The following is a 27,880-nucleotide window of genomic DNA, read 5'->3' as shown; positions in this document are numbered from 1 at the left end:
AAGCTCCGTTAACCTGGAGAAAGATGATGGTATTGAAACAATATTTGTGTATTATTTTGTAATGATAAGGTCTTGAGTTGAAAATTACTCATCTGCTCTGGGAGCTTACTGATTTCATTTTGCATTAGAGAGAGTCGCTTGCATTTTTGCAAGTTCTTTCTGTCCTCTGGCCACTCCTTCAGTCCTTTTCCAGCTTCTACAATAAAGCCATGGTCTTCCTTTGCAATCCAAATCGCCACATCTTGAACAATATCATGCATCCTAACACATTTTTTTTTTCATCAATATTGTTGGTGTATGATGTCTTGTATTCCGTCGCAGTTTAATTTAGGGAGTACTGATGCAGCACCTAGACAGGCAGGACGGCTCACTTCACTTATCCAACTAGTTACCTCTTCTTTAATATCTTGTCCCTGCTCTCTTGCGACATCCACCAACCGATGAACACTTGTTTTCTGATGTTCAAGTGTGACCATTTTTTCTCTAAGCTCATGACGTTTCTCTTGTAGTGAACAAGATAACCAAAAGGATGCAGAAACAGAGGAACCACTACAACCCTGACCACTTCGGTGATAGGTCCAAAAACTGCCATTGTGGTGAGATTCAGATAAACAGATGTTAATTATGAGCACTGAATTCTGAATCAAAAAACTGAAACTCACAGCAACTACTGGATTTGGCTCGTCTCCAATTCCCTACCAATTACCTTGGAAGAGGTAAGTGAGAAAGCTTATCTAGCAAAAGCTTGCAAATAATTTCCTTCCAAAAGCATCAAATCAAACTAAAGTCTCTACCATGGAATCCGATGGAAGAACTATTGGGCTCCCAAATCCCAATCTCATCTAAGCGAAAAAGATTAGCAAAATCTTGCAAAATGTATTTATTAGCAGCAAAAGCTTAGCAGAACAGAGGAACAATGAGTTTTTCTCCACCGTCCGGACTTACATTTTTACTTCTGAAAAATCAAAACCAATGAACCAGCTGGCGTTCAAGAGAAAAGCAAGATTCCAAACTCGTATAAAAAGAAGACAGCGAAAGAAGTGGGTATGGAAACAACATACCGTACCCCAAAAGCAAAGAAAAAAGATACCGCGAGGAAAATGAGGGTGTCCCAAAGCAGAGATGAGTGAGGTATCGAAGTTAATGGTGTCAATTAGTTCGGTTTAAGTTTCTGGGTGATTTACATCAACATCCCCTGACGTTTGCGTTAAAAAAATGTTTATTACACCGTACGGGAGCTGTTAGTTTTTTTAATTTATTTAATTTTTGGTAATTGTACGAGTCAAATTTAAAATAATTTGAAGAACTTCAGGTTTGCAACTGAATTCAAACTGAAAAGCAGGAGAAATTAAGTAGCGGCAGAACCAAAGACCAGAACAGGGAGATAACCTGGTCCAAGGTCACTAATAGGGTGGCCTTGAATGCCCCCAAGTCTCAGCTTAATCTGATGACTAAATTGATCTCAGTTTGAAAAAAAAAATATCTGACAGAAAAACGAACCAAAACAGGGATACCGCAAGTAGTGTTAATCATGCTTTAATGATATTGAATCATCAAGAACAGATTACCAGGTCTATCAACAGATTAAAAGACCTATCTAACTCATATCCAGAGAAGAAAACCCAAGAACAGTAGTGTCAATCATTGGAAAATGAAACTAGCACCTTGCTTGCGATAAAACAGAGTATAGAGAACTGGACCAAAATCCCACTGTCCAAAAGGACTTCACACCATGACTGAATCGCACAGCTAAGTTGCAGAAACAAACTCCAATTATTCTTCAATCGTATCGAGCACTTGGCTCTACAAAATTGTATATAAAGACAAATTTAAAATATGGGTGATTTACATCAACCCCCCTCATATTTTCTGAAATTACATTATTCTTCCTAAAAATCAAAAAATTACAATTAAACCCACTAAACTAATACTGTAGAAGAGGTGTTAGTTTTTTAAATGAAAAATATGATTTTACCCTTCTTCTTCCTCTCCTCTCTCTCACTCCCTTCTTCTTCTCTGATTTACTATTCAATTCACAATGAGTACCCACGGATTGTTAGTTCAAGTGATCATCAGACTATCAGAATATTGAACTAGCAATCTCGCACTTGTATGTCTGTTTTAACTGGCCACAACCATTACGTTATGTGTGGCCTCCTTCCATCCTAAAGATGACCTCGTTGTCTCTGCCTCATTGGATCAGACAGGTCGTGTTTGGGATATCGGTGCTCTGGGGAAGAAGACAGTTTTCCCTGCAGATGACATCCTACGACTGAGTCAGATAAACACAGATTTGTTTGGTGGTGTTGATGCTGTTGTCAAGTATGTCTTGGAAGGGCATGATCGGGGAGTCAATTGGGCTTCGTTCCATCCTACCCTGCCTTTGATTGTGTATGGAGCAGATGATCGCCGATTGAAACTCTAGCGCATGAATGGTAATGATTTGAAATCGGTTGTTTTATTTTCCTTTATAGTTTCCAGTTTTATCTCTTGTTTTTGTCTTTTCTTCTTTGTCTGGAATGATGCCATTAAGGCTGACTTACTGTCTTCCGATACAAAAGCTTGGGAAGTATTCGGGTGTGGGATGTGACAAAGCGGACCGGTGTTCAGACATTCCGAAGGGAGCATGATCGGTTCTAGATCCTGGTGGCTCATCCAGAAATGAACCTTCTGGCCGTTGGTCATCACGATAGCGGTATGATAGTTTTCAAGTTGGAGAGAGAAAGACCTGCTTTTTCCTTGAATGGTGATTCTCTGTTCTATGTTAAAGACCGTTTCCTTCGGTATTATGAGTTTTCAACTCTGAAAGACACTCAAGTGATCCCAATTCGACGCCCTGGTTCCACCAGCCTTGGGCGTCCTACCAGCCTTAACAGGAAAATACTGATATAAGAGGAGAAGAAGAAGAAGAAGGGTAAAATCGTCTTTTCCATTTCAAAAGCTAACGCCTATCACGGTGTTAGTTTGGGTGGATTTAAATATAATATTTCAATTTTGAGGGGGATTATATAATTTGGGCAAATGCTAGGGGAGGTTGATGTAAATCACCCTAAAAATATTCCTTAAAGGAGGGTAATTCTGTCTTTTTGTATTAAGAAAAAATAACACCTCTCTTACTGTGTTAGATTTTTGGGTTTAAATATAATAAATGATTTTTTAGGGGGAAAGATATATTATAGGTAAGCAAACACCAGGTGAAGTTGATGTAAATCGCCCGAAGTTATTCGATTCCATTCACATTATAAATCAAATATATTAAAAAAATGGGAATTATTAGTCACAAATTTTATTTTTTTTTGTTATTGCACTATGTTATTTTTCAAATGGTGCTATAAAAATCTATTATGTCATATGGATTTATCCATATGTTCATTTTAACCATTGGATAAAGAGGACATGCTTTAAATTAGTTACATGTCTAATTTCTAAATCTAATTCAACTAAATACCCCTTTTGTATTAATCCCATATATGTCCATATAAATATGTACGAGTATTCTCACAAACTCCAACCACTTATATCCATTATATACAGATCAATAATAAACAACTTAGGCTTGTCCTTTCAGTCACAATATTTCCCCAGAGAAATTTGGAAATCTTGTAACTAACCCAAGGTAAATCTTGGAAGGCATCAACCCCTCCCCCTAAATTTTTTGTTCATCCTACAAGAATACCTCAACATGTAGTAGCCCAATCCATGGTATAAGTTTCAACTGAAGATATATCACCTGATGTCGCTCTAGCCATTAGTTCCTTTTGCAAGCATTAGTAACTATCTTCATCTATTTTTGGCCTTCAAAGGTAGTAACGTAGACAGTTTGTCAGGACCTGCATGTTCACAAAAAACCATAAGGGGTTAGGTGATTAAAAGAGAAACCCAGTGCATGAGACTCCTACTACTGCAGTGTCTAGGAAGGGCAAATGTACGTAGCCTTACCTCCTGCTTTGCAGAAGAGGCTGTTTTCAAGGTATGAACCTGTAACCAACATGTTGCAATAATGCAACTTAACCATTGTGTCACAATCTCATCCATTATAAGAGGTTAGGTGATTTTGTGAGAGAAATTCCATGGTTCAATTTAAAGTAAAAATCAATTGAAAATCTCAAGGTAATTCCACTCCACAGAAATCTCACTATCCAAAGAAATACCAAGGTGCTCAGGCCCTCACAAAATTGGGTTTGCTGGCTGTCAGTACTTGCCCAATTTTCACTTTGACAAGCTTTTTTGAATATTAACACACTAAAAATTCCTGGTATTAGTTCCAACCTAATTTTCCTGGGCTTTTCAATCAAGCCCAGCACAATCTTACCTTTAACAGGGCTGCTCGAATTTCAGACCAGCCAAAATGAGCGAAACAACTGAAACTTCTGAGTGTTTTTATTGAGTACAATGCTTCAGTAAGTGAAATCAAGCAAAGACATTTCAAAAAAACTGAAATGATTCTTCTAAATAAGGTACTTGACCAAGAATTCGCAAGTAAAATTTGGTTGAATCTTCATTGAATAAAATATTTTTATAGATCTATCATGCAGAACTAACAAGGTAAGAAAGAAAGCAGAAATGTTACAATCAAATACTTGGCTAGTATCAAAACAACCAGCGGTCCTCAATAGGATAATAGATCAGGGGGGAAAAAAAGGAATATAACAATATAGCATGTAGCAGTATATAAAAGATTCAGGGTCTCCAGCACTGAACTGAAGAATTTTCATAACAATATTTACTGGAAACACCGCTCAAAAAATTCCAGTACGAATAAATGATTCTGAACTCAAACTTATCTTCTTTCCAAATTTATGTATGACAGGTTTTTTCTTCTGTGTTTACGCAAAATAATTCAGGACCTCAAGCATATGCTCTGGCCAAACAGTTCTGATTAAGTTGTCTAGCTACTGAGGTCATGATTATACAAGTAACTTGGTGGAGAGAACCAAAGCCCTAAGTCCTGATGATATACCTGAGATAAGGAACTGTTCAAAGCTGCCCCTCTGTAGCTGACATAAAATTTGTCTTTGGCAACCAATCCCTGTTACATTATAGATGAGATGGAGGAATAAAATAAATGCAAATAATAAAAATGATAATGACGAACAAAATAAGGGGTGAACATATAATTATGGACATACTTCTGTGTCAATCTCTGCGGATTCCACGTTGATATTGACATCAGACATAATCTTGATGATTTCTAGTAACAGGCTTGGTCGATCTGCTGCCTCTATATAAAGCAAACTGGAGAAAAGTGCAAGAATATATATACTTCACCTATTCCCGTAAAGATCTTAAAGTTCTTCAAATCTACCCATACATAATTGTTCAGCAAACTCAGTTGACTAAAGATCATCTTACAATCACTGTGACCATGTTATCTGGAGAAGTTACAAACCTTCTCTTAGGTTCATCATCCTTAACATGTATATGGGTCGCAATATCAACAATAACCTGCCAATGGCAACAAATATCAAGATCCAGTTGTTGCACAGATTCCTCACAAATACAAGCTACTTCACAAAACATGTGTCAAATAATGAATAATATTCACTTCCCTAACTCAATTGAACCATGAATTACTTTCAGCCAACTAGATATTTTCCATCCCAAGCACAAACTATAATCACATAGTATGTCAGGATGCCATCTTAACTGCAACTTCCAGTTTCATTAATAACTATTTGGGGGAGATCATTCTTCAATGGGGAAGAACTAAAATGTTAAGAGATATTAGTTATGTTTTTATAAGGGTAGTTTAGTAATTTTTCATGTTATGTTTTATTTTCATTTCCCTCCTTAAGGAGGTATGTGTAATATCTTGTAAATATATTAGTGAAGTAATATATTGGTGTTAGTGAGACTTTACTCATAACATACATTCTACCATCTTCCTTCTTCATCTTCTTCCTCTCCAACTCCTCCTTCTTCTCTCTCTCTTTTTCTCTTCTCCCTTGGTTAATCACAAACCTTACATTCTAACTTGGTATTAGAGCACAACATCTTGGTCTGAGTGTCGGATTACAAGTTCTCTCCTTCTATTTTCTCTCTCATTGGAACCCTAGGTTACAAAGGGTTTCCAAGAAAGAGGTCATTATGTGAAAAGACTTGAAGAATCTATGAGATGAGATTGAAAGAAGGTCAAAGCAAACTCTTGAGGAGTGTTTAGAAGGATTGAAGCTATTGAGGAGCTGTTAGAACCAATTTCTGATCAACCCATGACTACCGCCCACCTTTTTTTACGAACCTTCTTTCTCTCTCATCTTGCACCATTAGGGGCGGTGCATGTGCCATTTGAATCGCCCAAGGCCTCTTTACTAGGCCCTTAAGCTCTCGGTTCTAAGGGGAGAGAGGTGTGGGTTCACAACTCCATTTTCTAATATTTTTTAGGTACTGCCTCCCATGTTTTTTGCCCTTGTTGGCTTCCAAAGTCTGTTTTATGGTGGATTTTTGCTATGTTGGATTGTGAGATGTTTTTGTTAGGTCTTGTGAAGTGTTATGACCTATCTTGCTTCTCTTAAAGTATGCCTTGATCTATTTTTTCTTTGGCATAGTATTTCTACCCTTTGTGGGATTTATTTCTGAGTATCTAGGAAAGAAGTTTTGGGTAGAGTGTGTACTCTCCATTGTGTTTGTGACTCCTCATCCACATCATATCTAAAGATAGTGGACTTAGAGCCCTTTTTGGTGATATTTCAGCCAGTGTATCTAGTAGTGCTCCTCTTACTCCTATGGTTTTTGATAACTCACATACTCAGATCTCTATTGTGAAGTTGGACAACACTAACTATTTGGATTGGGCTCATTCTGTGAAGCTTTCCTTGTGGTGTAGGGGAAAGCTAGGGAATCTAACAAACTTACAGGTACCATTAAGGCTCCTAAACTAGATGACCTGACATATCCAAAGTGGGAGACTGAAAACTCCACTGTTATGATATGGATGATTTTTTTCATGAAACCTGAAATTGGAAGAATGTTTATGAGTTAAGAAACTGCCAAGGATATTTGGTACAGTGATACTAAAACTTTTCTCCTTGTGACTCGACCAAAGTTTATCAACTACTCCAGAAGGTCATTGGCATGAAGTAAGGGGATATGACCATTTTAAGTACTACAACACTATCATTAGTCCCTGGGAGGAGTATGATCACTATAGGGACCTCCAACTATCCAATTCTGAGGATGAAGCTAAGGTTTATCGAACACTTGAGAAGGAACAGGTTCTTATTTTGCTTGGTCGGTTGAATCCCGAGTATGAGCCGATCCGGATACATATATTGGGCCAGTCTCTTCTTTCATCCCTTGATGAAGTATATAGCTATTTACAAAGTGAGGAGACCAGGCGGATGGCCATGGAACATGCTCCTTCCTTTGAGAGGTCAGCTCTTACTAATAGCACTCAAAGAGATTGGCGTGGTGGTGGCCGAGGCCAAGGCCTACCCCGTGAGGATGACAGACGTGATCATTGTGGGAAGTCTGGGCATACCAAAGAGAGATGTTGGGTTCTTCATGGTCGACCTTCTAGCATGCGTGGTGATACTAGTGGTGTTCGTGGTGGAAGTAGTGGGGGAGCTAGAGCCCATAGTGTTGAGGCCGAGCATGCTACTACAAGGTCTACTCCTAAACCACAGGCAAAGCATAGTTCCCTACCTAGGGAGGATATTATAGCATTCTGCAGAGTCATACAGGAGGCTTATCATCTTCTTCACTTTGCTAGAGTCATCAGCTTCCGGGTTGCAAATCTCATTGTCTGCCCCTTCCACAATTCGATCTTGGGTTATTGATTCTGGAGCTACAGATCATATGACTGGTACATCCCATTATTATGATACGTATTCTATTCATTCCAGTAGAGATAAGGTCAGGGTTGCCGATGGCTCCCTTTCCTCCATTTCTGGTAAAGGTAGCATTCCTATTACTTCTTCTATTTCACTTGATTATATTCTTCATGTTCCTACCCTTACCGGTAATCTCTTTTTTTTTTTATGAACACCCATAATCTCTTATCTGTGACTCACCTGAAAAAATCCTTAAACTGTTGTCACTTTTTTTCTTCTCATTTTCTCTTTCAGGATTTGGTGATGAAAATGATTATTAGCAGTGGACGCGAGGAGAAATGACTCTACCTACTTGAACCTCAATCACTTTTTTTTGCTACAACTCAATCTTATATGTGGACGTATTGATAGCAGTTTTGTGGATTCTGTGATGCTGTGGCATCAACGTTTAGGACATCCATCTTTTGTTGTTATGAGGAAACATTTACTTCATTTATTTACTTCTTTTCCTAGTTCTCATGTCTTTCATTGTGAACCATGTATTTTTGCCAAACATTGTCGTTCATCTTATCCTTATCATGGTAATAGATCTACTGTTCCTTTTCATATTATGCACTCTGATGTTTGGAGGTCTTCTACTACTTCTTTACTTAGTTCGTTCTAACAAAGGGAGGGAGTATATGTATGGTGGTCTTCAAGACTTTTTTTACTGATCATGGTATTATCCAACAATTAACTTGTATTGACACACCCCAACAAAATGAGGTAGCTGAGAGGAAAAATCATCATTTGTTGTAGGTCAGTAGGAGTCTCCTCTTTGGCAAGCATGTTCCTAAAACTTTTTAGTCTGATGCTCTCCTTACTGCTATTTATTTGATCAACTGTATGCCAACACAACTCCTTGGCTCCAAAACTCCCTTGGACACCTTATCTCCCCAGTCTTCTTCTTTCTCTCTTCACCCCAAAGTGTTTGGGTGTATCTGTTATAATGTATACTATGGTAGGTGAACCAACTAAGTCTCAATTGCAGAAAATTTATATCAAAGAGCAACCAATATTAAAGGCATAACAGTGGTACAGGTCAAATCTAATTAAAACCAGAACTGGGAATCAAGTCTCCCGATTCTAGAAATCAGTGGTTCTGAGATCATAATATAATTAACTAGGCAGGATATATATAGGATATAGAATTAAGGCCAAATAGCATTCCACAAACATAATTAGGCTTAAAATAATCCAAGATAAGCAGGCCAATCAACCGATCTCTGTTTTAGATCTGAAAATAAAGTCGTTGGCACTACAAGACAGAAATATGGTAATTTCAAATATTTTGCAAACCACTGTTCAGAATAGGCTCCTGAGTGGATCGAGTTATGTTCTAGATGAGGGGTATAAAAGAAAAGAGCAACCCAGTGCACGAGGCTCCCGCTAATGCAGGGTCTGGGAGGGGCAAAGTGTACGCAACCTTACCCCTGCTTCGCAGAAGGTGCTATTTTCAAGGTTTGAACCTTGACCAACATGTTGCAATAGTGCAACTTAACCATTGTCCCAGATGAGGGGAATCTCTTATCAAAATTTCAGGCCAATTGGACAAAGAAACAGACCAGAACAGAATCTGAAAATCCTTCACAGAACTAGCTATTGCTGGACAAAATAGATGCAAAGCTGGCCTAAATACTTGGAGCAGCAGATCAACAATTCAACCTCTTGAATACCTTAGAAAAGCTGAGAGAAATGAATAGGAGAGACCTCTTAGACTTTAAGCTATAAAAAGTCACCGGATCAAACTCCAGTCCTTCACTTTGATCACACACAAAGCATACTCATAAAAGCAAACAGCAACATAGCCTTTTCATTCTTAAAATCATGGGCATTGTGGGAGTCATTCCCCTTTATTTATAATAATGATGGGGTGATTATAAGAAATACAAACTATCTTTAGTTTCCAAAAACTGAAATAGGAAACTAATTAAACACAAGAGCTCTAGTTACTAAAATTAAAAATAGAAACTATGAAATAAGAAATTAGAAACTAACTAAGTACAGAAATTAGAAACTAAATAACCCCATCTAAAAAAGAAACTAATGAAAAAGGGAAACAAACTAGTAATCCCATATGCAGCCTTAAAGCCCATCTTTTGGACTCATAAAAGTGACTCATTACACTCCAAACCACATGGACTGAAGGTCCAACATAAATACAACCTAGCTCTAGACTTATTCCTTCTAAAACAAGCTTAGTTTTGTCAATAATCTGCATCATGTTATATCCATGTTAATAAGTCTTCTCGGACCAAACTAGACCCCAAGGCTCTTAAGTGTATCTTTCTTGGCTATTCCTCCCCTACTAAGGGATACAAATGCTATTACCTTGCTTTCAGACGAAAGCTCCTCTCTAAAGATGTTACCTTCCTTGAGTCTGCACCCTTTTTTGCTCCTCATTAGCATCATTTACAGGGGGAGCATAATGGAAGTGAAAAAGCTACTCATGAGATCCCGTTTCTTGACCCGTTGCTTATATCTCCTTTTATGCTTGACATTGAGAAACACAAAGAGGTGGATGATCATTCAAGAGGTGGTTCAGGTTCAGGTTAAGGTTCAGGTTCAGGTAATAAAAAGGTAACCATTGTGTACACAAGGAGGAACAAAAAGACCTGCCAAGAGTCCTCTTTGAATCCAACTCTTGAGATCCACCCTCCTTAGTCAGGGGTAATATCATTCCTTCCCCATCAGAGTTAGATCTTTCTATTGCTATAGGAAGGGAAAGAGAGCTTGTACTAATCCTATAGCCCAGTTTTTTTCTTAGAACTCTCTCTCCCCTACAGGTGTTGGATTTACTATTACACTCACATCTGCTTCCATTCATGAGAATGTTTCTGAAGCTATATCTGACCCTAAGTGGAAGAAAGCCATGACTGAGGAAATGATGACCTTAGAAAAAAATTATACCTCGAAATTGGTTAAGCTTCTGAGGGGAAAAACTCTAAATGGATGCAAGTGGGTCTACACAATCAAGTACCGGTCAGATGGTACTATTGAGAGGTACAAAGCAAGGCTGGTGGCAAAAGAAAATAGTCAAGTGTATGTGATTGACTATCAGGAGATATTTGCTCCTGTGGCTAGGCATAACACCAAAAGGGTCCTTTTGTCTCTAGCAGCCAATAAAGATTGGCCATTGTATCACTTAGATGTGAAGAATGCCTTCCTCCATGGCGACTTAGAAGAGGTGTATATGCAAACTCCTCCTAGCTTTAAGTTCCCTTCAGTTGTAGGAAATGTGTCTTTTCAAGAAGACTTTGTATGGTCTTAAGTAATCTCCAAAGGCTTGGCTTGAAAGGTTCAGATAGGCTATTCTGAAAAATGGCTATTCTCAAAGCCAGGCTAACCACACTTTGTTTACTAAGCATGATAATGGCCCCATTATAACCCAACAGTTTGAAATCAAAGATCTAGGGCCCTTAAAGTACTTCCTGGGGGTTGAAGTATCCAGATCTAAGGAGGACATAAATATATGCCAAAGGAAGTTTATCCTAGATCTATTGTAAGAAATAGGAATGTTAAGCTATAGCCTACATGCCTACAAGTTTTCCTATTGAGCAGAATCATAAGCTGGAGGAAGATGCTGGCCCTTTTATTGTTGACACAGAAAAATATCAAAGGCTGGTTGGGAAGCTTATATATTTGTCCTTGACTCGTCCAGACATTATTTATGTAGTGGAAGTGGTGAGTTAGTTTATACTATTTGTCCTTGACTTGTCCAGACATTATTTATGCAGTGAAAGTGGTGAGTTAGTTTATACAAGCTCCTAAAAGTGGGCACTTAGATGTGGTTTACCGCATTCTCCGGTACTTGAAGTCCTCTCCAGAAAAATGACTATTTTTTACCAAGCATAACCATATGAGGATAGAAGGGTTCACTGATGAAGATTGGGCTACCTCAATTTCTGATATGAGATCTACATCAGGCAATCACACATTTGTAGGTGGAAACCTAGTTACATAGTAGAGTAAGAAACAATCTATGGTGGCTCGGCCTAGTACAGAGGCAGAATTTAGAGTCATGACTTATGGAGTGTGTGAGCTTCTCTGGTTGAGAAGGTTGGTCCAAGAGTTGGGATTTGATACTGAAGCACCTATGAGACTTTATTATGACAATAAGGCTGCCATAAGTATAGATCACAACCCTATGCAAGATGACATGACAAAGCACATAGAGGTGGACGGACACTTCATTAAAGAGAATATGGACACTGGTTACATATGTACACCTTTTATGAGGACTGGAGTTCAACTGGCTAATATCTTCACAAAGGGTCTTCTTCATCATCAGTTTTTTTTTTCGTAAAAGGTCATGTATATTCAAGAGATAAAAAGAAAGAAAACAATATGAAAGACATACAATCACAACCCTAGGACCCTCCTCCACTTTCGGCATTGCCATCAGCAGAAGAAGGAAACTAGGCAATATATGGAGAAAACATAAGATAAATAAAATCTGAACCGCGACCTGCCCGTCGTGTCATCCGATAAGAATTGTTGCACCTCTGGAGGCCACACCACATTTGATAAAGACACCTCTTACTTTGCTGCCATCTGCGCCAGAAAATCTGATATCAGATTCGCTTCCCAGTAGCAATGAGTGATTTTCCAACTGATACCCCTAAGATAAGAAATGAGAGAGGACCACTTTTGCCATACAAACCATAGGATAAGCCCCCTTTGCACCATAATGACCAATGATACCGAATCGCACTCAATCCATAATGATTCACACTTCTTCTCTCTCGCTCTATCGATTCCCTCCATCAAAGCAAGGAATTCAGCTTGAAAGCTCGATGCTTTACCTAAAAAGGAGGTAAAAGATAAGACCACCTGAATATTGCTATATCTTATTACACCACCTACCCCTGCATTCCCTGGATTCCCCAAAGACGAGCCATCACAGTTTAGTTTCCACCACCCTACCGTTGGAGGAAGCCAAAAAACTTCTCGCACTCCCTTGACCCTTCTTCTTTGCACCACTATATTTAGATTATTGCACCTTGCTGTATCCAAACGAGATTTGATTCTATCCTGTTTCCTTGGCCCAAGCCTTCTGACTTCCTCCATGATTGTAAAGAAAATCTGGCCATAAGACCGATGCATCCCCCTAAACCTCCTTGAGTTTCTCTCCATCCATATAAAGTAGGGAATAAGGATCAAACCCGCCATCCATATCTGAGATAGGCCAATAGCACTAGACCTTTGGGTCCACCATGTAGCATGCTCTGGAAAATCTACCCATTGATTAGGCCAAGGAAATCCGAAAACCTCTGCAAAAGCACTCCAAATATAAGCAGCTCCTTCACACTCCAATAACAAGTGCTGGAAAGACTCCTCCGCCTTGTAGTGAAGCTCACACCTGGAAGGCAATGGCACTCCTTTATTTTTCACCATCTCGTCACAGGGCAGTTTTCTATACATTAGTCTCCATCCAAACACCGATTGGCGAGGCAGCAAACTAGTCCCCCATACTACTTTTGCCCGGCCCACCTTAAGCGCACACTTTCTCAGCGCTTCCCATGCCGACCTTGAGGAAAAGGCACCAAAAGAGGAACGAGACCAGCAACATCTATCCCTCTGACCAAGTGGCAAAGGAATACTACTGATTTCTTTGAACATGCTACACAAGAAATCCGATTTGGCCTGGGGAAGACACCACTTACCATCCTAAATGAAATCCGCAACTTTACTTGTGTTATGGAAAAGAGATTGAGGGAGAGGAGAGAGCTCCGTAATTGAGAGCGGACCTAACCATCAGTCATACCAAAAAAATATATCTTCACTATTTCCCACCATCCAACGCTCAGCTTCAGAGACAAAGTTCCACATCTTGGATATACCTTTTAACACAGATGAAGATTTATATCCCTTCTTGAGAACTCCTCCTTCATTCACAAACCTCGCCCGTAAGAAACTACAAAAGGCGGTTTTTTCATGTTTCATTTGCCACACAAATTTACTGAGCCCCGCACAGTTCACATTCCTTAATCTTCTGATCCTTAAACCTCCTTTTGCCTTAGGCTTGTATACTTCTTCCCATTTCACAGAGATTTTCTTCACCGTATCAATATCCCCTGACCACAAGAAGTTCCTCATCCATCGCTCCACTGTTTTGATCACAGATTCAGGGCACCAACAAACTAAAAAGTTATGAATTGGCATGCCTGAGATCACAGATCGAATCAACTCTACCCGACCTACCATTGATAGCAGTTTTTCCCTCCATCCCTGCAAACGAGCTTTAATCTTGTCCATCAGGTGTAACATCCTATCCTTCTTAACAGCGCCTTTGAAGATCTCTACCCGAAGATACCTTGTTGGTAGAGAACAAATGGGAATGTTTAGAAAATCAGCAATAAATCTCTTTCTGTGAGGAGCAACTTTACCAAAGAAGATCTTACTTTTTTCCAAGTTAAAACTTTGACCAGAAAACTCTTGGTATTTGAGCAGAAATTCTCTTAAACAGTGAACATGTTTAGCTATAGTATTCATGAAGATAAATATGTGACTAGGAACACTAACCCCTCTCGGACTAGGGAAAGCCTTTAATTTCCCCTCCTTCAAAAGACCATTTAGGCCCCTACACAGCACCTCCTCTACAAGAGTAACAAGCATTGGGGAAATTGGGTCCCCTTGACACAATCCACGCTCCACACCAAAGAACCCAACCGGACCACCATTCAATAGAACCGAAATTCTAGTCGAAATTAAAATTTCATAAATCCAACCCAACCATACATCTATGAACCAAATTTCTTTAGAACCTTGAAAAGGAAGTCCCATGACAGGGTGTCATAGGCCTTCTGCACATCTACTTTAATTCCCATTCCATCACCCCTGACAGAGGTAAGTAACAAATTTGTAAGTTCAGAAGCTAAACCAATGTTTGCAGAGATAATCTTACCTTTTTGAAATGTCCCTTGCTCATCTAACACCAAGCGAGGAAGAAGACAAGCCAACCTCTCTACTATAATCTTTGATAGGACCTTGCAAAAGAAGTTAGCCATACAGATAGGCTGAAACTTATCCAAGGAACCAACCCCGTCCACCTTTGGAATTAACGTCACAAAACTATAGTTTACCCCATTCGGAAGCTTCCCACCACGAAAGAATGTCACCACTGCTCGACAGAAATCTTCGCCTACTATCTCCCAACACTGCTTACAAAAAGCTCTAGGAAACCCATCAAGGCCAGGTGAGCTATCAGGGTCCAATGCCCAAACTACCTACTTAATCGCCTCCCTCACAGGTATCACTTCTAAGATCAAGGAGTCTTCCCTATTCACCTCTTTAGGTATAACTTGCAGCAGCTCCAAGTGAGGAACATTATGATCCGCCTTGTGGAATTCTTTAAAGAATTGGACCACATACTCCGCCATCTCCCTCGGCTCAGAGACCACCGAGCCATCTTGTTTTTTCAACGAATTGCATGGCGTACCTTAACTGATTGGAGGAAAAAATTTGAGTTGCGGTCACCTAAGTTCGTCCACTTACAACAAGGCTTCTCAGGCCAAAGCCTTTCATGCATCTCCACCGCTTTCAACAACCTAGTTTTAGTCTCTGCTTCCCTGGAATATAGATCATCAGACATCCCCATTTGATCAATGACTCTCTGAACTTCCTCCACCCCTTCTGAAGCTTCCTTTAAGGCCATGTTAATATTTGGAAAAACTTGCCTCGCCCACCCCTTAAGAGTGCCCTTCACTGCTTTAAGCTTCTGTACGAGTCTGCCAATGGGACCGCCCTTAACCTCCCTAGACCACACATCCCTCACTAGGTCCTCAAATGAGTCCCCCTCCATCCAAAAATGATGAAAGCAAAAGGGGGCATTTTGTGGTTTGGGGACCGCCACAGAGGAGAAAATTATAGGAGCATGGTCCGATACCGATCTATGGAGCACCTACTGCCCACAATCACCAAACACATCCAACCATTGAGCATTGAAGAAGCATCTATCAAGTACTGCCGCCACATGCCCTCTACATCTATTATTTGTCCAAGTGAATTTAGCACCCTGAGAAGGAGTGCTAATCAAGTCATATACGTCCACCATAGCCTGGAACTCAGCCGCGACGCCCACATTAAATCTACCTAGACCCTTCTTCTCATGGGAGTACAATGTAGCATTGAAGTCCCCTACAACAGTCCATGGAAGAGCCAAGGCCGCTGCAAACCCCAACTCCATCCATATATTTCTTCGCTCCGCACTAAAACAGGAGGTATGGATCATAGAAATCAACACCTATCGACCATTCTAGATCATCGAAACAAAAATCAGTTGCTTGGATGATTACAGCACTACTGGCCTTTGAAGAGAGTTTTTCCAAATGACCCATAGGTTTTGCACTTTTTCACGGCGGGAATTATGGATAAGCTCAGCCATGAAACCCAACCGATTGAATAAATTGGAAGGGAATGACACCGAATCCACCATAGGTTCAGCTATACACACCACATCAGGAGAGTGCTCACGGAAAAAAAAATTGCAGCGCTTTGGAGGCCGCTACCTTCTCAACACCTTGGATATTCCAATAGAAAATCCACATGATTTCATGCTTTTTCCTTCTGACCTGTCAAACCTCGAGGTCTGACCACCACCTTTGTTGTTTCTTCCCCTTCTCTCCCGCAATTCTTTCCCTTTCTCTACCATTGCCGCTGCTTTGTCAACAACGTGAACCCCCATTCGAGCGACCTCCATTATGCTCAAGGGAAATTGCAAAGGGGCAGAATGCTCCTTGTTTGTGGAGATACAACCACCCCTTCCTGCCAATCCTCCACAGTTACCCCCTAGGATCACCTCAGTACTCTTAGCACAGGTGACAACCCTCATCACACCCTGTGAAGAAGGTGCTACTGCATGGTTTTCCTGTTGCATTGCCGGACCAGGTGTGGGGCCAACCTGGTTCGATTCTCCTTCATTCAATTTTTCAAACTGGTCTGATTCTGAACCAGCCTCAGAGCTAGAGTTAGAGCCGGATTGGTCCACCTCAGCGCCAGAGGAATCCTCTTCATACTCAGAATCGGAGGATTCCTTATTTTCTTCTTCCCTATCCTGCGCCTCCTCACCAATAGTAGCTTCCTTAATTGACTGCTCCCACACATGAGATAATCCCAAGTTACCCGAAATGGGCAAAATAGACTGAGGAAATGTGTCAATTAAATCAATTGAAATCTCTCCTTCCTCCACATTAGATAACAGAGAGGCGTCAATTATGGGAGGTGATACACCTATCACCCCTCTTTCAGTGCTAGGAGAGGTGAGTGACAATATTCAAATTTGAATTTGAAAGATTGTGATCACCTCTTTCCAAAAAAGACATGGCTCTACCAGGTGAGTTACTCGTTTTCGAGTTGACTCTATCTTCTCCGTACACTGCTCCTGAGATCCCAGCCTTGTCCAAAGTGTTATGACGTTCGTCATAGGCCTTCTTCTCTCGGCAGCCGTTTAGTTGGTGCCCCATTTTTTTGCAGAAGCCACATTTCCTTAATGAGTCTTCATCATCAGTTCAGTTCTCTACTGTCCAAGCTATGAATGCATGCTATTTATTCTTTAGCTTGAGGGAGAGTGTTAGAGATATTAGTTATGTTTCTATACAGGTAGTTTAGTAATTTGTCATATTATGTTTTATTTTCATTTCCCTCCTTAGGGAGGTATGTATAATATCTTGTAAATATATTAGTGAAGTAATATATTGGTGTTAGTGAGATTTTAATCATAACACACATTCTGCCATCTTCCTTCTTCATCGTCTTCCTCTCCAACTCCTTCTCTCTTTCTCTCTTTCTCTCTTTCTCTCTTTCTCTCTGTCTCTCTTTCTCTCTTTCTCTCTTTCTCCCTTGGTTAATCACAAAGCTTACATTCTAACTTAAAATTCACAATTTAACCAGAAAAAACAACACACATGGCTCAGGCACACTGGATGCAGTTCGGAAAAGCCAAGTGGCACTAATATGCATTGGCATAGAAGAGTTGGAGGTTTCAGTCAAAACAGAGGACAGAGTCTTCATTATTTTCATGCTTAATGGGTTACCAGTTTCCCAGTATTCAAATGAGATTCAAGACTTATCCTTGCTGCTTCAGTTCCCAGCCAACAGAAGCACCATCCAATAGAGTTTGCAAGCCCTTTCTTTCATAGTCATATTGTAAGTCTCAATTAAACAGCTAAAAAATTCCATACACTAAACCCAGTTAAATAAGTAGATTCACTTAAGTTGTTCTTAATGGTAGGTCCTCAGTAAATATACATCTAAATGATAATTTAGATTACTAGCAAGCCATTGCCTAAGATATGTTATTGTAACAGATCTACAAAATTTTGTTGTCACATATCCTCTAATACTAGGGCGTGCCACCTGGGTAAGATTCTAAGAAAAAGCAATTAGCTTTCAAACAAGAAGAAAGATGCCAAATAACATCAGGTTGCCATCCAACTGAAAATTTATCTCGCTGGTTGAGCACTACTACCCATGGTAAGCCACTTTGATGAACCATTTTTAGCTTATTCATCATCAATCCCATCTTGGAATTTAAAAAAAAAAATTACTTTATGGTTTTTCTTTTAAATATAAATCCAGATGGTCTGCATACATGAGATATGAATGGATGCACTCTTTCGTTGAGAGTTACTCTTCATTCTTCTGATGGACTGGAAACTCTCAATGGTCCATGCAATTCAAAGTGGTTTCGTTTCAGTTTATCACTGAACATCGGCTGTTATTTCTTTCCCCCCTTCCAATACCACGAGGCTTCACATACATCAGACACTAAGAACTAAGCCATATTTCAGCCAAAAAAAAAAAAAAAAACCAAGGACCCATACATTTCAAACTGGTTTTCTTCATGGAATCACTAAAGTGTCTCTCCGCTATGTACTGGACAAAGATTTGCTCAGAGTGAGACGTTGATCAGTAACTACCATTTTAAATATGCAGAAGATAAGTCTTTACAACATCAGTTTCCAAAGACATTACTCAAATCATGAAACAGATGACCTACATGTAATGCCTATGGTTCATATTTTTTCAGCTCCAGTCTCTAAAATTACAGCAACATGTACCATTCCACAACATATTCACCATTTGTCAATATGAAGTATGAACTTGTTATTAAGTCCCAGATGTCACTTGTATGAGTAAAGAATTTGGGCAAATAAGCAAGGAGTTGTCCCATTATGATACTGATATCCTGATATCTAGGACTGCCAATTTTCAACACTACACACAAACTGACAAGAACACGACATGGGAATTACAGGGTTCAGGTTGATGAAAATTTTACACAACCATAGTTATCCAATCTGGGAATAATTCAGAAAAAACTCGCAACGGATCTAAATTGGTTTGAAATTTTTCAAAAAACAATCGTGATCACGGATAATTGGCTATAATTCAGTTTGGATCGAGAAATTCGGAATCTAAAAATTCAGTCCGTTGGTGAGAAGTACTCAATCACTACCCTAAGATGTACTGATCATGCTGTATGAACATCGCACGAAGTTTTGCTGAAATTTCGCAAAACTTCCATGAAATATTTTAATTTTGTAGGCTGTTGTGACATAAAAATGTCAAGGTTCAATATTTCGTTTCTCTGAGACTTCAGTGTACAGATGGGAATCAAACCTGAGACCATGCACTAATCCACACAATCTTCAGTTCGTCTTAACCACCGTGCACCTAATCCATACAAACCCTAGTTCGCCCTAACCATCTGAATAACCCACAGGTGGATACAGAATAAATAAGAAAATACACACACATACTTAGATTTCAAACAAAATGGAAAATTGAATAAATACTAATTGACAGATCAATAGGTTAACTTTTTCGCTGCTAACTGATCCCTTCTGTTCTCCTTTCTTCTTTTCTTTCTTTACTCTGTTCTGCCCTATTCGGTTTTCAGATTTGCTACACAGTCCTTTTAAGAATAGTTTGCAAATAATTCAGGAAACGAAAATATTTGATCGAAAAATTCAAAATGTTTAAAATGAAAAAAGAAAGAAAAATAGATGAAATTCTGGAATCAACTCACAATTCCAATATAAAAAAAATTAATAATAAGAAAATAGACCAGATTTTTCAAACATAAACAAATAATTTTCGGACTAATCTATATCTGACTTTTTCCCATACTCCGCTTTCTGAGCAAATTTTGGTTGGATTTTTGAATTGCCGAAACAAAATAAACTCAGATTATTCTCCTTCCATATTATTCTTGAATCCGAATTGATCACCTATGGACACGGCACAACTTGACATGGTAAATACATGGGTTTGCGTAGGGTTAGGATGAATGACACGCTTGACCCTTTGACACAATAAGTTCTTAATATTAGTAGGCTATTCATTTATTAACATTGATGAAATGTAAAGTTCGATGAGTGTTTTAATCTATCTATTTTTATGCATTAGGCGTGAAATTTTAGTCTTTTCTTATCATTTTATAAACAGACTCAAAGGACCATTACCCAGTATTAATCTTGCCTATGCAAGGTCCTGGGAGGGGTGATTTTGGAGATGGTCCTAATCTTCAGGAATTTTTGTGCAAAGAGATCACTCGCAACACTCGCCCAAACATTTGCCCCAGCAGCTCAAACCTTTACCATTGCTCCCATCCATGTCCCCTTATACTTAAACTGATTTATGTCAAAAGATTCTTTATGATTCAACATGACCCATTGACCTAAAGTTGCCATAATATTAACATGATATGTTATATTGGGTTAACACATGTCCTGCTAAAAAATAGGTTAATCTAGGGTTGAGATACTTTGACATTATTAAGAAATGGGTTGGGTTAGGGTTGAGTGAACTTTGACATGAACAAACACAACCCATTGCCACCCCCCACCAATACCCAAGTATGACATTTATTTTTTTCTTTGAGCTTTTCTTCTTCTTCTTTGTGTAATTAAACATAACATCTTATTCCAATCGATATTTTTTATATGAAAATATATAGCAAAATTTCTGCATAATGGATTAACATAACCAAGGATACAAATTTTGATCTCTAGGCAGGTTTTGACCCAAATCGAAACTGAGATATGGGTCGAAACCAGGTACTTTGGAACTAAATTTGACATGTCATGGGCTTCTCAAAACTAGTCAAAATTTGGCTGGTCAAAAGACTCAAAACTGGTCAAAATTGGCCGAAACTGATCGAAACTACCGAAATGTGTGAAATATCATCGAAAATAGTCGAAACTGGTAGCATTGTCAATCTGGCCCATGGTTTTCGTTTCGACCCTGCTATAAACTGGGAAATCTTGGTCAAAACTTTATGTTTCGATCGAGATTTAGAACCATGACCATGACAAGATGTCCCATTTTCTCATATTTCTATAAAAGGAACAAAGAATTATATAGGCAATGTGTGCAATCTGGTAAAATTGATCATGCTACTCTCGTACATGACATTTGAAGACCAAAACATCTTATCTTAATAAACAAAAGGGAGAGGCATTTACATGCTGCCCAGTTATGTTGGCATCTTACATGTCAAGTTAATAGGAAGTAGAAAAATGGAACATTTAATGAGAGAGATAGAGCCAGCATATTTAATGAGAGCCAGCATATTTAATGAGAGAGACTGAGAAGAAAGTACACACTGACAGCGTTTACTTTCCTCTAAACGAAAATAGAAAGCTACTTACCCTACATATTGCAATAGTGATATTGTAAGTTACAAATATGTTTTCACTCTTCCTGTATCTTTTTTTCTGAAACATCATTCAATATTGTTGAAGATTTCACAACAAATCTTTCCACAAGTCCAAGAATACTGCAGCACGACTTTCTGACATTCCAACATGCTTCTTATTTTTAAGTGGCTAATATTTCCACCAACATCAATCATCTTAACCTTAAGAATGCCATCAAAGGAGCAATGTTTTATAAAACTAACACACGAAGACTATAAACATGCACCCTGACCTGCAGCTAGGTGAAACTGACATTCTTCCTACACTAAACATCGTCAATATGACTGCTGGCCATACAAGTCCAGCCATACAACATGAGAACCCAGCAGTTAAATGCGAGAGAAAGGAAAAATATAATGTGGAACATAGAAAATCACTAACATCATATGGACTAAATGGAAAGGCTAAAAAAGCTGGTAAAAGATTAAAGTTAGTATGTGTTACTAAATGTCACGACCTTCTTCTCTGGTGCTTTAATTCCAAAAGTTGCACCCATTGCAAGCCGTTCACTAGATTCCTATCAAGAAAACAAAAACATGAATTAAGAAAAATATGGAGACATGCAAAGACTAAGAAAGTTAGCAGGCCAAATTCCAATGTACCGGATGATACTTCAAAAGGTTGTTAATGACGGTAAGCCTGATTCTCTCTAGCATATCAGGATCCTCAACTTTGCGGCCAGTGCCTCTAGCAAGTTAATCAGAACAGCTACACTGAGTAATGATTTCAAAAATGATATGCTACCAGCAACATCCATAAATAATTACACAGCAATTCTATAGTTCAACAATACGCAAAAAGGAATATGGGGAAAGCAGCCAAGACATTAAATTGCCATATCCAACAAATAAAAAGAAGGCATGAGAAAGACAAATTGATCATATGAAATACTTAACTCCGCCAGAATATTCTCTCAGTCCCAATCCCAGATAAAGGAGGGTTGGTGTGTCAGGCCAGCAGCCGGCACCAAATAAAAAACCCTAGCCAAACCCTTTTAACATGGACCTTATATTATAAATATTATGCTAAGGCATTCCACGCCAAGGTATATGATGGGATACACTACGACCACTTGATACAGATGCATCATCAAAGGGGATTGTTTGCTTAGGAATAAGTCTCTAGGGTTTGGTTGTATACATACTGGGCCTTTAGTCCATGGGAATTTCAATGTGATAGGCCAATTTTAATGGGCCTAAACTCGGGTATTAAAGCTGCATAGGGGATTGCTTTATTAGGGCTTAGTTTCTTATACTTCATTTATTTTTAAGTTGTTTTGAGTTCAATTCAACCGGTTCTATCTGTACAATTTAAGTTGCATCTTATCTTCATTTGATTGCTTAAACAGATAATAAGTTAGTGGAGTTGACATTAGCAAAAGTTGATTGTCTTTGTATAGCTAGAGTGGGATAGATACCTACTCTAAGTTTCCTTTGTTAATTCAGTTCCTTAATCAGTTTAGGTTATCTTATTAGTTAAGGATTGGATTAGGTCTTTCGTTTTTTAGTGTTTGAGTCTATTTTTTGGTATTTTATAAGTTTGTAAAGGGGCCTAGCATTATACATGAAAATTGATTAATGAAAATTTTTTGTTGCTTCTCTTTTCCATTTAATTTGATCAAGAAACCCCTTGTGTGTGTCATCAAGGAAAGGGATCGGAGTTGGGTCCAATTGGCACCTTGTGGTGAAAAGCCCAGGTAATTCATTTAGTCTTCATGTTCTTATGCTACTGATTTATTATTGGAATCGTTGATCCGGGCCATAGAATGTTAGAAAGAGTGATCCCATCAAATGCTTGGACAAGACTAAGCAAGACGAAGTGAAGGGGCCAATACAGACTCAACTTTGTCATTGGAACTGGCACACCAAGCATGTTGACATGGGACACATAAGGGAAGAGTAAAGAGAGGCAAACAGAAGAAGCAATCAAGGCCAGCCTACGAGGGATTCACTGAACAACTAAATAGATGAAGTGAAGGGGGCCAATACGGACTCAACTTTGTCATCGGAACTGGCACACCAGGCATGTCGACATGGGACGCATAAGGGAAGGGTAAAGAGAGGCAAACAGAAGAAGCAATCAAGGCCAGCCTGCGAGGGATTCACTGAACAGCTAAATAAGCTTCCTAACTTAACTCCTAACTTACTAACCAAGTAAGAATAAGTTAGAAACCACAATAATATATATATATATATATATATATATAAATATAAAGAAACTAGCCTAGTTACAAAATAGAAAACTAATTGACTAACACAATAGGAAACTAACTTGACAAACAAAATAGAAGCTAAATCCTAGGCTGTGAGTGTTGTTCGATGGCTGCTTCGCCCACTCGCATGAAGCTGCTTTCTTCAACAATAAAGAACAGTTTTATGGGCATTCTAGAAGACTTAATGACTCCAACTAAGAGAGAAATCACAGCTGTACTCCACCATCGAAGGACACAAAGAGGCAACTTCTGGACAGCTGCAATAGGCTGGATAGATGGCTGCTTGGAAGGTTCTTGTAGAAGACCAACAAGGGACCAAATAGGAAACCAAATAGTTGTCAATCCTGGGATGTGAAGTTACTGATCGATGGAGGTAAATACCTTACTGTGGAGGGATCCAAATTGGAAACAAAATCTGGGAATTGGAGTGCTGGTTGCCAAATAGGAAGGTTTCTAGAGGCTCCGGCAGGCGCTGTTAGAAGCTTGCAAAGTGACTGGTTCGATGGCCCCAAGAGGCTGGAAATTCACTGCACAGCTGGCCTGGCCAGATCTGGGCTGCTTCTTTGGGTGATTTGACCCATCTACATCAGTGTGTCCTATGATGTTGAATCAATTGACCACTACAAATCCTGATTTCTGAATTTTGTTTGGCCATGGAAATTACTGTTATACCCCTACTTTGGTTACTGTTACTTTCCTCATGAATATTTTCAACTCCGTTTAAATCACTAGTTCATAACAGATTTCAGTGTGAATCGATTATCCTGTGTTCTGTTCTTGTTTGTTGGTTTATTACCTAAATATCCTTCCCCTAGGTCTGCTAGGATTTTCCCATATAGCCTAAAATTATTTTTTTGATTTAAAGATCTTGTTTATTGGCTACTGTTTTGAGTCTTTCAAGTACAGTACCACATTATCGGTGTAGTGAAAAGGAAGTGAAAAGTAAGCAAGGGTTAGCTAGGGCATCCCCTCGTCGGTGCCCAGATACAGTCATAAGTAGGCAAAGGTTCTCGCATCATGGATGAGTGCAGGTAAAGAAGTTAGTCAAAAAGCGTAAAATTAGGTTTGCACTTTGAAACATTGGATCTTTAATGAGGAAGAATCTAGAATTGATAGATGTTATGAGGAAAATGAGGATTAACATAGACTGTATTCAAGAGACTAGATGAAAGGGTGAAAAATCTAAGGGGTTGGATGACTTTAAATTTTGGCATTTGAGGAATGGTAACAGATAAAGATTTAACAAATGATACGATGGATGTTAAAAGATTTAACAATGTTATGCATGAAAAACAGAGTCCATTTACAAGAATGTTATTTTTCTATAAAATCTGGAGATGTCCTTGGACATGGGCCATAGTCCTATTTAGTTACTTGCATGCATTGGAATCAATGAGGAACATTGGTGTTAAATTTGCATGATTGCAAATCAAAGTAACACCATTGCAGCATGAGGTTCGAAGCAAAAAGCATCCATCGCTAATCTTTAGCATGCCCCATGCATTCTTACCATGACATGAAAGACTACCATATCATAAAGATGGTAAATAAATTAGGGACAATTACATGTGTACCCACTTCTGGGTTTCTCTTTACAAAATTAACCACCAAAAGTTTCAGTTAACAAAAATATCCAAAATTAGGTTTCCCTTTACAAAATTACCCACTTAAAGTTTAAGTTAGTAAAAATACCCAAAATTGAGTTTGGGTTTACAAAACTACCCACTCAAAGTTTTAGTAATAAAAAAATACATGATTATATGTGGAAGATGAAGAATCACTATTTTGGGTAGTTTTGTAAACCCAAACCTGATTTTGGGTATTTTTGTTAACTGAAACTTTGGGTGGGTAGTTCTATAAACCCAAACCTAATTTTGAGTATTTTTGTTAACCAAAACTTTTTGTGGGTAATTTTGTAAAGGAAAACTCAAAAGTAGGTAATCATGTAATTTTTCTAATAAATTACAATGGAACTTACGATCGTGTGATGAAGAATTTCGTTTGCTTAATTGGTCCCTCAGTTGTAACAGTTCCCTTTGCAACATCCAAGCCCAAATCTTTAAGGGCCTTAATCTATCAAAAACCAAGTTACATAGTTGTCATGGCGATCCACATCATGACACTAGAACACCATACAACAACAACAAAGTCGGTCTTATCCCAACTAAATGGGGTTGGCTAGACTCAAGAATGCCATATCCATATAAAAACGAAATAATCCAAAATTAAGCAGAATAAGATAAGCCCAATGAAGTATTGATGCTTGGACGATGGCAATATCTTCAGTATATAATCGAACCATCAGCGACTACTGCAAACACATTCACCCACATTCATTATTAACATATATTATCCGAAACCAATCATTGTCAATGGTTTTAGACACATCCTTTATGGAAGTTGGAAGGTAGGAAGCTTGAGCTAAACAAAGAGAATGGACGTGGGGAGGCCCATAACATCTATAACAATCGAATTAAAATATTTCAAGTAAATTTTACCTTTCAAGGGAGAACAGATAAGAGGGCATTTCCTACTGTTTGTGTCCTCCCCAAATTCCGTATGATGATAAATAATCAAACATTGGACATTATCTGGTAATATACAGAATAAATGACAAAACCAGAGCACTGAGTATTTTTTAATGATTGATGGCGTCCTAAAGGCAGAAATTGGAGATCTATGCAGAAACCCTTTTAGAACTTTGCGTGCATAAAAAAAGTAACACTGTAAACATAGATTATATGATGGGAAAATTTTCTTGTTTGTTATTACAAGCAGTCTAATGTTTCATCAAGTGATACGGCAGAGTGAGTAGAGTAACTTCACCGTGTCCATAAGAGCTCCAAGGCGATCTCCAAAACTTAGTTCTACAATTGTTGCATCAGAATCTGAATCTTGATCAATCAAAACTATTGGCATAGGAACAGTATCAGCATCTTGCACTAACTTCTGCAAAAGAAATAACTTGTCAAAGTAGATGGAACTGATCTAGCAATAGTAAAACATGCTTATAGAGATTGCAAATGTCACACCCCAATTCTAGTAGACCCAACTTACTATTAGGAATACCGACGGTGTGAGTAAGACGCGTACCTATCTTACAAACCTACCAGGATCGTTGATAGCAGTGCCTTAACATTTCACAATCTCACATCACAACCAACCAAAAGTAGCGAAATCAGAGTATAATAGCAAAATCATCAGATATAAATAAGAAAATTGTCTAATGATAAACATAATATCATTAACCAAGTTCTTCTGTTTACAATCCTTCAAGACTTACATATATGAAGTTTAAAACATACTATTCACAGACCTGTATCAACATAATCAAAAATACGCTAAACACCTCATGGCGTTGCGTATGCACAGAAGTCACAACCACAGTCTTGGCCATGCTCCTCTGCTTCCAGCATCCACCAGTTGTTCACTCCGTACTTAGGTCCGAAGGAAAAAGAGTCACTAGCCACAGGCACGATCGTACCTACATCATCATCTAAAAAGTGTGTATATATGGAGTGAGCTTTCCAACTCGCTCAGTGAAGGGTGGGGTCAAGCACATCCAAGGAAGACAATAGTAGTAATAATTTATGATGCATTATTGCGAAAATTAAACATACAATCTATGATGCTCGTGATGCAGTTCATTTATTTATTATCCACCGAACAATACAAACTAAGTCTGGTAAATGCTACTATGACACATTAGGTTGTATCATTCGTCTCGGAACCGCTAGCTACTATGCAAGGATACAAACCTTAGTCGTTAATAGAAGCCTGGCGGTCCCTGTATGCATCCATGGATCACCCAGCAAACCCCTGATAATCCCCTCCTGACAGTCACGGCACCAGTACATCATTGGCCATGTCAGACAGGTTCCCACCTCTAGTAACAATCGTATAATACCGCGGGTGTGGCATTCCAAAAGGCATATCGAACATACCACAATGGGTTATCCAACACCTCAACCTTGTTGGCAAGGGTTCGTAGCATAGGGAGTGATACCTAACCACATATATGCTATATGCCTTCATAGTGATACAGTTAGTATAAATTACATGATACTGGCAAGACCTTGGCCACAAAGTGTAATACATCTCCAAATACAGTCTCGGGTACACGATACCAGCGAGACCTTAGTCACAAAGTGAAACCC

General features: G+C 38.8%; 1 protein-coding gene across 1 annotated transcript; it reads right to left on the bottom strand.

Annotated features, from left to right (window-relative positions):
- Positions 1 to 3,797: 3,797 nt before the first annotated feature.
- Positions 3,798 to 26,642, bottom strand: LOC122071634 (ACT domain-containing protein ACR12). Its single transcript, XM_042636014.1, has 8 exons — positions 26,550 to 26,642; positions 25,702 to 25,796; positions 22,114 to 22,198; positions 21,969 to 22,028; positions 5,390 to 5,445; positions 5,130 to 5,235; positions 4,961 to 5,029; positions 3,798 to 3,830 (listed from the first exon to the last, which is right to left on the bottom strand). Exons 1-8 carry the CDS (start codon positions 26,640 to 26,642, stop codon positions 3,798 to 3,800), a joined length of 597 nt encoding a protein of 198 aa, XP_042491948.1.
- Positions 26,643 to 27,880: the final 1,238 nt, after the last annotated feature.

The sequence above is a fragment of the Macadamia integrifolia genome, unplaced genomic scaffold (genome assembly GCF_013358625.1).
Source record: "Macadamia integrifolia cultivar HAES 741 unplaced genomic scaffold, SCU_Mint_v3 scaffold_3A, whole genome shotgun sequence".
Classification (NCBI taxonomy): domain Eukaryota; kingdom Viridiplantae; phylum Streptophyta; class Magnoliopsida; order Proteales; family Proteaceae; genus Macadamia; species Macadamia integrifolia.
Note: the sequence above shows the minus strand (reverse complement) of the source record. Positions and strands in the feature narration are given on the sequence as shown.